This window comes from Calypte anna, chromosome 8 (genome assembly GCF_003957555.1).
Source record: "Calypte anna isolate BGI_N300 chromosome 8, bCalAnn1_v1.p, whole genome shotgun sequence".
Taxonomy (NCBI): domain Eukaryota; kingdom Metazoa; phylum Chordata; class Aves; order Apodiformes; family Trochilidae; genus Calypte; species Calypte anna.
In genome coordinates, this window is record NC_044254.1 from 22,124,431 (window position 1) to 22,134,296 (window position 9,866).

At 45.0% G+C, this 9,866-nt stretch overlaps 1 protein-coding gene across 2 annotated transcripts; it reads right to left on the reverse strand.

Annotated features, from left to right (window-relative positions):
* Nucleotides 1–3,198: 3,198 nt before the first annotated feature.
* On the reverse strand, nt 3,199–9,139 carry DMBX1 (diencephalon/mesencephalon homeobox 1). Of its 2 annotated transcripts, none has more exons than XM_008490761.2 (4): nt 8,973–9,139; nt 5,511–5,706; nt 4,061–4,415; nt 3,199–3,599 (listed from the first exon to the last, which is right to left on the reverse strand). In XM_008490761.2, exons 1-4 carry the CDS (start codon nt 9,122–9,124, stop codon nt 3,199–3,201), a joined length of 1,104 nt encoding a protein of 367 aa, XP_008488983.1. In that variant the 5' UTR covers nt 9,125–9,139. The 2 variants fall into 2 exon arrangements, with proteins under 2 accessions (XP_008488983.1, XP_008488984.1); XM_008490762.2 differs by having other exon boundaries at nt 5,511–5,689; nt 8,971–9,133.
* Nucleotides 9,140–9,866: the final 727 nt, after the last annotated feature.

Genomic DNA, 9,866 nt, shown 5'->3' on the forward strand with positions numbered 1-9,866 from the left:
ATATATATTTAAGGCAATCTATTTTTTCTTTTCATTTTAAAAATTTAGATATTTTCATCCTGGTTTAGAACATGAGAAATAATCTAACCATAAGAAATATTCATGTGCTCTGGTCCAGGACCAACAGCACCCCGGGCAGTGGATGCACCAGGTGGAGGCAGATGAGGATGACACTGAGCAGACATCCAGAGAATGATGGAGATCTGGATGTCTTCTCTCCCAGTTTGCTTTCTGGGCTGTGCTAGCTGCATCCTGATGGCCATGGTTTTAACAACGTGCTAGATGCTCCTTCTGGGAAGTTCTTGGTAGCTCCTCCAAGCCTGCTGTGAGGATGTCAGTGATACCATGAGGGATGAAGGGGACAGGCACCAGGACTGGTCAAGATGTGTGAAGATGGTGAATGTTAAAATTTGTGCACTGAGGCATGGGGAAGAGTTTCCCTTCATGGCTTGGTGGGGAAGGTCTCATCTCCTTCTGGAGGATCATGGCAAATCTAGGACTGGATCCAACGAGCTCATATCCTGCCCTCCATGTCCCTGCCTTACAGAAGCAGGGCATAAATCCACATATTTTGACCTTCCTGTGGCAAATGCCATGGTATTCATCATGACCTGTGGTAAGGCTGTATCTGCCCTGATCTAAGCCAATGTCTCCCTTTCCAGTGCCATGGTACCTGGGCAGAGGAGAGGTGCCTGGCTGACCTGGGATGGCAAAAGAGCAACTCCAAGCCTCTGTTCTCTGCCTGAAGCACCTCCCGACATGAGCTGCAGTTTCATGGGTTTCTTTTATTACTTACAGAAGAGCTGACGTCCAGATCTGGTCTCACTGCCAATTACCACCCTTGCTTGCTTCATCAGCTCAGTCTAAACTGGCACCAGAGAACAACATCAGAAAGGGCATTAATTAAATCTGGAGTTGCTCTGCTCTGGCAAAGCAACTCCACAGCTAGCAAATGTGCTGAGCTTAGCAGGAGGCAGGAAAAATAAAGGTGAATACAGCTTTTTGAGGGAGGAAAAGGATTAAAGCTTTGGACTGGTGTCCCTGGTTTGGGTGACAGGCTATTAAAAATGAAGGCTGGGACTTAAAAAGGAACTTTTTGGAGACAGTGAGTGTGCTTTGGTGGTTTTAATTTAATCAGACTCCTTTGAAAGCTGCAGCCAAAAATCTGCTTCCTACAAATATATTTGGTTTTGGCAAAGTGGAGAATTCTGCTGGTCATGGAGGTTGATTTGACAAAGTCAGGAAAACAAAAGCTGGAGAGAAACTTCCCAAACTGAAGTGTTTGGCATAATAAAACTACTTAAGGAAGATGCTCCATTTTCCTTGGAAGCTGGTGCAGGCAGTGAGCTGCCTTTTCTGGTTGTCTGCTCTTGCTACAACTTTATGAGGGATAAAACACCATTTCCTATCACACTTGGCTATTTTTACATCTCTATTTGCAGAAGTTGGATGTTTCTCCAAGCAGCATTATTGGAGTTGAAAAGATTCTTCCCCCACCATGTTTTAAGAGGTAATTCAACCCTTGGCTTCTGCACAGGTGTGAAGCAAGGTGGGAGTGAGAGGGGCTGCAGGCTATGGGTCTACAGCCTCATACTTAAATCACATATGGGCAGCTGATCACCTGCAGCAAATTAGCACCACTCTTCCCTCTATGTTAGTGGCAGACCTGGCTGACACCCATGGGATTCCCACTTAGCACCTGCCCCAGAGTCAGTCTGAATTTTTTTTTTTTTTTTTTTTTTCGGTCCTAGGCAATGTTAGAGATTAGATCTGGTTCCCATCCAACTCTAATGCTCAGGATATCAGCAGTGGGTTCACAGGATTTATTTGATTTGGCAAAAAGAAAAGTGATTTTAGTTGGCGGAAACGTGGCTTCTCCCCAAGGAAAACCACCCCAGGTTGAATGATGGGTCATTCCAGTGAAACGAGGCTGAAACTCTTCATGGAAATTATTTTGAAGCTGGTGAATTTTGGTCGTTTGCAAACCCTGTGTTTTTGGCAAGTTCATCTATTCCCCCTCAACTCCAGAGAACACAAAGCCCCTGCTTATCACCTGCTTTGCCTCCAGCATTACAGCATTTTTCACTTGTTACATTTTCACTTGCTACCCAGTTCCTGAGGCTGCAGGGCTTGAGGGCAGAATTTGGTGATCAGAGGGTTTCTCTAAACACAGCCTGCATTAATCAAGTTTTTGTCAAAGAACCATATAATTCACGGTGTATGAACACACCAGGAGTTCATACAAAGTTTTTATTATTCTCTATTGTCAAAGTAGAACCAATATGCTCTCCAAAAAGAAAACCCTGTAGTTTTTAAATAGAAGAGTTTATACTTCACTGAGGATCAAAGGGGGAACAAACCAGATTAAAAAATACTCCTGTGAATTTGGCTTTCATTTTTCTCCCCAGCCAGCAGCATCTGGCCAAAATGTTGTCCTCTCTCTTTGAACAAGTGCTATTAGAAAGTAAACAAAAAATCCCTTGCCTTATGGGAAGTGCTTAAACAGGAAATTCATCTTCACATCATTTCCTGGCCAGGAGAACATCGGCTTGAGCAGAGCTGGGAGAAGTGGAGCAGAGAAGTAAGTGCACAATTGTTTCTCTTTGTCATAAACACCTTTAGGACAGCGAGCCAAGAGGAGCAGGTAGCCAGGAGCTGAGGTGGAGAGGATGGCTGATTTGTAACTTTGATACTAGCTACTAAAATTGAGAAGGAAAGGGGAATAAAAGCAAAAGATGTCACAGTTCTGTAACACCGACAGTAACACACAGGTGATGGGTGCTGTCAACATTATAAACTATTTACAGGATGAAGCAGGACTCTGTTTTCTCAAAGAATGCAGCAACAACGAAAAAAGGTGTATATAACATGGTTGGCACCTTATCACAGGGGTGAGGAGAGTGGCCTTCTGCTGAACGTTGCAGGCTCAACTCATTGCAGTCCAGAGGACAGTTCATCTGTCCCAACACACATCCTCCCCCCACACTTCCTCCTTAAATATTAGCCCAGAGCAGGCTGGCAGCAGGAATGTCTGATGAGATCACGGTGCTATTGAGACGTTAGGAAACGCAAAGTTTTCCCTGACAGGGAGCACCTTATTCCAAGAAGAGATGAGAGTGGGTGGGAGCTTGAGGGGAAACCTGTCGAGTGCCAACCTCTGGTGTATCTTCTGACGGGCAGTGGCAGCTCACCTGGCACTCAGTTGGGTAGGGTGTCCAGGCCAAGGGATGCAGCGTGTTGCTTTGCCCGGAGCCTTAGGTTCTCAATACTGGTTGTTTTACTGTTCAGGCTTGGGAGAGAGCTGGAAGCCTGCAAGATGGGTGAGGACCAGACCTGCTGAGCATGGGAGAGTGACTGGTAGTAGGACTGACAATGCAGGGAGCTCAGTGGTGCCATGTTGACGTTCATGCCCAAGTAGGGCATGGCAGACGGCGTCCCCATTTCGAAGGAGGAGTAATGGACCAAGTTGTTGGTGGCTGCCATGTGCTGGCGGAATTGCTCCTGCAGGCGGAAGAGGCTCAGGGGGGAGGAGGAGTAGGAGTGAGTCTGAGACAGGCCGCTGCTGGATGAAGGCGTCACCGTAGCACTGATAGGAGACTCTGCAGCAGGAGACAGAGGGGATGGGGTTAATTCTAAGGACAGATGCAGGTCCTAACCCATGCCCGAGTAGGGCTCAGACTGCAGTACGAGCTTCTCTCTTGTATCAGGAGGGTGAAACAGAGGGGTGATAGCTCAGGAGGGATAAACATATCTCTTCCGTACTTAGCATCTTAATTCCTAGAAACGAGGCTGACCTCTTTGGTTTATGGCTTTCCTGCTACTGAGCACTGTTTTCCCAATCCTAGCCTAAGGAGAATGTTTTTGCTTTTTTTTCTGTGCTCCTGCTACCTCCTCTGTGTGCCCCTTTTAGTGCTGGGGACAAGAAGACAAGTAGTCTGGGCAGCCTACCTGCAACGGTCCATGTCATGGGGAATAGGAGATGATACCCAACCACCACCACCACCCCTTGGTATACCAGGTCCTGATACCAACTACACCCTATCAAGATGCTGCCCCTCACCTGCTTTTGGGCTTGCTCTCTTGCAGTTCAAAACCTTGCTGTCCACACCAGGGCTCTTGTCCACTTTAACCTCATCCAAGGTGCTCTTAAACTCCTCTTCTCTGTCAGTCTGGTCCTCAGGGGCAGACTCGCTGGCCGACTGCTCCGAGAGGGTTAAGTTGAGGTCTGCACCCACCTCGCTTGGGAGGCTCTGGACCTTCTCAGTGTCTGGGGTAGCGGCCTGGGTCTCCAGCACGGGTGGCTCTGTCTTGCCCTCACTGTGGCTCCCTTCACAGTCCTTCTGCTTCTGCAGCTGCTCCTTCTGCAGGCTCCGCTGCTTCTTCCGGAATTTGGCCCTCCGGTTCTTGAACCAAACCTTCAAGGCCACAAATAGCAAGGGAGAAAACTGGTGAAAAATCCTGCTTAGTGCCAAATTCAGCATAATTCATCCTGGGAGCTCCAGGGTAACTCCAAGTGATGAGGTACTGCAAGCCCCCAAATGTCATTCCACTTTCTTGGATCTTAGAGCTCTACCTTTTTTCAGTGTTTCTACAAATAACACAACAAATACATTTTTAAAAATTGACAGCATTTATATTGCTTCCTTAAGGCACTCTACTGGTGCTGGTGTTTGGTTGGGTTCTTTTCTTTTTCTAAATTGGTCAGGCAGTTGTGTCCAACCAGAATATTTGTCTTATTGCTGTGGCTAATGACATTACACTGGGTTACTGTACAGTCTTCTGGTACTTTCTAAAACCCTTTTTTTACCCAAACTAGGGAAAGATTCAAAATAAATCATTGCAGGCATAGGCTGCTATCTAGGAACTGAATTTAAGGAAGGGAAGGGAATTACTGTCTTTTAACTTCAATCAGTAAACATGGCTTGGAAGAAATATATTGCTTTCTTCTAATACTTATTCACCTCACACTGAAGAACTTGCTATTTAATCTTGAAGCCCAGCAATGCAAGAACCACCCCACCAGCAGGTTACAAAGCACATTGTGTTAATTGCAATGAAAACAAAACCAAAAACAGAAACAAAACCAAAAACAAACCTTGGCCTGAGATGTTACAGATATTGACAGTGGTGGAAAAGAGCAGCTGGAATTAGTTGGATTTCTGCTTTTCTGAGAAAGCCAGAAAAGCCTTGCAAAGAAATAAATAAGTAGACTTCTGTTAATGTTTCTAAAATTTTCCCCAAAGAAAGAACAAATGAAAACCAGCGTACACTTCAGACAATCCTAAATTTAAAAAATATGCATGTGAGAAGTAAGAATTTTTTTAGCAGATGTGTGACTACAGATGATTTTATCTCCTCCCACCCTACCCCTGCCTTTGACAACTTCACTGCCTCAAAATCTTTGCTTACACTGGAAGAATCTTGAAAGCTCAAGGGAGGTCTCAGCCTTCTGGACCATCCACTCTATTCTTTTAAACATCCCCACTCACAAAGCCACGAAATATCAGTACCTGGACTCTGGCTTCAGGTAGGTTTGTGCACATAGCCAGCCTCTCTCTCATCACCACATCTGGGTAGTGGGTTTTCTGGAAGGTTTTCTCCAGTGCCTCCAGCTGCTGGGCAGTGAACGCCGTGCGGCTCCTCCTTTGTTTGCGGTGCTGGGATCCATAACGTGCCTCCAAAATGATGTCTTGAAATGTACAGCCGTTGGAAGACAAGAAAAGTGGCCAATTTAATTATTGGAATTTGTATGCTGACAGTTGAATAAAGCACTTTGTAACACCAGACAAAGATACAAAACATTTTTTTGGGGGGGGGGGGGGCTCTAGACTAATAAAACACACGCATTTTACTGAGTAATTGAGATGTCCTAGGTGGTAAAACCTCTGACTAAAAAGCCTGTTCTGGAGGGGGAAGCAAGAGGAAACCTCTTTCTGTGACAGATTGGAAACGGTCAAAGCTCCATTGCTAAATCTGCTTGAAATAAGCCAATCTGCTCCGACATCAGTGAGATGGGACATACAGATATCCACACTCCAATATGGCATAAGCACCTTTCATTAAGAACCAGGATTAATCACATCCTGGGGAGATTCACCATTATGGCCAGCAGAAAGGCCCAATGTTCTCCTTGCAGCTAAGAGCAGAGCTTCTGTAGGCTGCAGGGCTGACCAGTGGGAAGAGTCTGTGCAGCTCCAACCCAAATGCCTCCAGCTCATTTTGTTGGCTGTAGCTGCATCAGAGACCTGCATCTGCCTAGAAACCAGGACGAGCTGGCTCTTCTTCAGTGTCTCGTATGGAGCTCAGTGTAGTCTTCCAGGCATGATATTGGAGAGCAGTTCTGGGCCTTAGCTCAGGAAAGCACTTAAGCTCATGTGCTTATGTGTGTTTAGCTTGAAGGAATGTGCTTCACTGAGCATGGCCACTCTCCATCCAGCATCTGGGGTGGAAAGCCCAGGCAGGAACCAAGCCCAACCCCACTGATCCTGAGCCTGCAGCTCATGTGCTGAGCTCTGCTCTGCAGAGTTGCTCCTCAGAAGGTCTGATTCACAAACTGGGCTTGCAAAATTGAGGGCAAGGAAGAAATCGAGACAGGGGAAAATCTGAGGCTCAGAGTGAAGGGCTTATTATTTTACCAGAGGCACTATTATTGCACAACAGTTAGTGGGAGTAGAAAGATCTTAAATCAACGAAAATAAGTTTATTTAAAATTAAAAACAACAACAACAAACAAAACCCTAAAAAACACCCTTTATTATGCAAGTTGGGACATGGTGTGCTAAAGCGTTGGAATGAAATAGTCTGGCAAGAGGTTCACTCTCAAAGAGGAAATGCAGAAAGAGCTGTGTCTGGTATCATTTTTAATAGAGTTATGAGTGTGACTTCCAGTAGAAGGGTGGAATGAACACATTAGAAAACAACCTAACAGGGAGAAAAGTGAGGATTATCAGTGCACTGAGTCAGATGAAGGCTCTTGCTTGCTGTTTATTTCTGCTTTTGCCACGAGCATCGTGGCGTGAATGTAAACGATAAAACAAAACCTGCTGTCAGGCCAGCTCCAGAACCACACAGCCAGGTTCCAAATATGTTGGCTAACAAGTGTAGCAAATCAGCTTTGCACCATTCAAGTGTTCCTCCTCCAAACTTCCAGCTGTTTCACTCCAGGTCAGCGTTTGCAGCTCCTTTGCAGGTGACTGCCAAGGCCCCGTGGTTTTGGCAGCCTGGAAAAGATGTGCTCAGGCTAAAGGTCTTTGGCCAACTAAATTACACTGTTGGTGGCACACCAGAGAACGTGTCTGAGGAATCAAGAGCTCCTCAGGGAGTTAAAACACTGGTAATAGCTGCTGCTTTGGAGGCCAAGGGACTGTCCTCGAGCACTCAGAGACAGCTCACAGTGCAGCCAGGAGAGGAGAAGGGATGTTCCAGGACAAGAAATTGAAGCTACCCCAAAACATTTTACAAAGCTAACATTTGTGTTTCAAGTACAAGGAATTAGGAGGAAGGACACGGGTTCAACACCCCACCTGCAGGCTGGAATATTCCCGAATTTCTGGAGTAGAGGTTAGACCTAGCAGGTCCCTGGAGGCAGCATTAAGTTTGGGCACTCCAACGAGAGCCAACCAGCAATTACTTTAATGTTTTCACTGTGTTTTCAGGCTTTGTGCAAGAGGGAGAATATAAATTGCAGGTGAGGCTTTGCAGTTACAATCAGAAACCTCTGTTTTCTGACTTAAGGTCATTTGCTTTTGTGCTGCTTTATTCTGAATGTCCCTGGAAGGCAAATAAGATCTATAACCCTGCACTGAAAGATATTCAGAAGTAACAGAATGTGAAGCAACTGCAAAGGAGCCAGCTTGTAGGTATGTAATGCCTACCCCACCAAAGATAAGCAGACAAGAGGACTGTGGGATTTAATTTGGAAAGTCTTCCAATTGGGTTATTAATTTTAAAGATAAGAGGTCAGAAAACCAATAGAATCTCCTGCTCAGGAATGTGAGAACAGGTTGGTTTTTTTAATTCTATTTTTTTTAAATCTCCCTCTGCTTTTACTCTAGTTAGGGTCAAAGACATCAAGTCCTTCATGCTCTACTGTAAAAGATGCAGAGGATCAAATAATCTTCCAAGAGATCTTTGTATCTAGAAAAGAGCACCTTGAGACCCAAGATCTGCAAGGAACATTTCAGTTTGGGACCATTTGTTACCCTGACTGAAAGGTTGAGGGGAGGAGGGGAGGGACAACCAGGGGAAGTGCCACCCTGTCATCACTCCTGTAGAAGCAGGATTAAAGTCCAGGTCTCCTTGATCTCACTTTAGTTCCCTTTTAATGAGAATGGTGACCCCAGCTTCACCATGCAGCCATCCAGAGATCCCACAGACCATCAAATGATCTGAGCAAGCCTGTTAAGGAGGCCATGACTAGCAGCTGGACAAGGGAACATTGATGGCATGAAGTTTCCAGGGTCAGCGGTGGTTCACTGATTCAAAGAGTCCAAGGCCTTAACCACCATGACTCCATGAACTACCCACCTAGAAGGACCATCCTGAAACTTCTGCATCCTTATTTTGGCTTAAGCCCATACCTCTTAAATTCAGGCCATTAAAGTTGTCTGAATAGATAATGTTTTTCCATCCATTCTAGTCTGGAATTTATTTTCTTTGATATCAGATAACTAGAAAGCTATCTTAAAGTAGATGTGTATTGTTTAGATAATCAGGGAAGACTGATTCATGCTGGGAAGGTCTTTAGAATCACATCTACAGTAACTTTTTGGTTTAGCTATGGTATACAGGTTGTCAGGTCTGCTTTACCATCGAGCATCCAAGCTCTGACCATTTGCAGCAACACTGCCAACACTGGAGGGCACGAGTCCCCTGCAGGGCCTGACCACATGGCCAGTGTCTGGGGTCTTGTTTTTTGTGGTTTTTTTCCTTTTTTCTGAGCGAACTAGAAAAGCCATGAGTTGTTCTTACCAGCCAGTCTCTCTGCCAGGGTGAGGGCATGCACGGAGGGTCGGTAGTCAGGGGCGTGCTGAGCTTGCTGAGCTGCCTGCTGGTGGAGGTTGTACATGGCACTGAGGGAATTCATGGCATGCAGGGAGTATCCATTCACTCCATAGTGCTGCATGGCGACATCCACCTGAAAAACAGCAGCCAGAGGAAAGAGGTTCTTAGGGAATTGCTATTCCAGCTTATCCGGGGCTCTCAGCAGAGCTTAGGAAAAGCTGAGCTCAAATTTAAGCTGGTGCCAGCAAAGCTCCCGTCCAACCTCCTGACTCTCAGCAGGTTGTGGGACTATAACCCACTCATGAAATGCTGAAAAAGAGACAGGAAAAAATTGTCTTTTTACATACCACAATAAATTACACTATTATTACTTCTAAAGAACAAACCTAGCTCTGTCCCAGGATCAGCTGGGATTTTGTCCTTGTCATTGCCTTCAGTGGATTCTTCCATAAACCCATTCCTATAACATCAAATAATCTTTCTTCTTTGAATCCGCTCATGCATAATTAATTTCCATACATTTAATTCCATTTTTCTCAAGGTTCTTCTTAAAAAACCATAAATGACACAGAAAAAATAATAATAATAAAAAATCATGTGGTGTAAAAGAAAAAAAAATCTGTAGCCTAATAGGACCAAAAACATTGTGGCTAACGAGGGAATTAAGGTTTCCAATAAATACTGACATTTCATAGCTCACTACCAAGGAAATAATTTCAAAAAACTAATGGCTTTTTTTTCTACTACGGACTCTGCATGAAACTTCAAGCTGTTTTTCCTTACAGACCATCTGTAAAATTGAGCTAATATTGATTTCAGAAGCTGAGTGATGCTTCATTCATCCATGTTATAAATGACTGAGG

Excerpts from the sequence above, each read along its gene's own strand:
- DMBX1 (XM_008490761.2), bottom strand. The coding sequence starts at position 9,124 with ATGCAGCACTATGGAGTGAATGGATACTCCCTGCATGCCATGAATTCC. Across the intron at positions 5,707-8,972 it reads ACCCTGGCAGAGAGACTGGC|CGGCTGTACATTTCAAGACA; the intron begins TGGTAAGAACAA and ends CTTGTCTTCCAA. Across the intron at positions 3,600-4,060 it reads GAGAGCAAGCCCAAAAGCAG|AGTCTCCTATCAGTGCTACG; the intron begins GTGAGGGGCAGC and ends CTCCTGCTGCAG.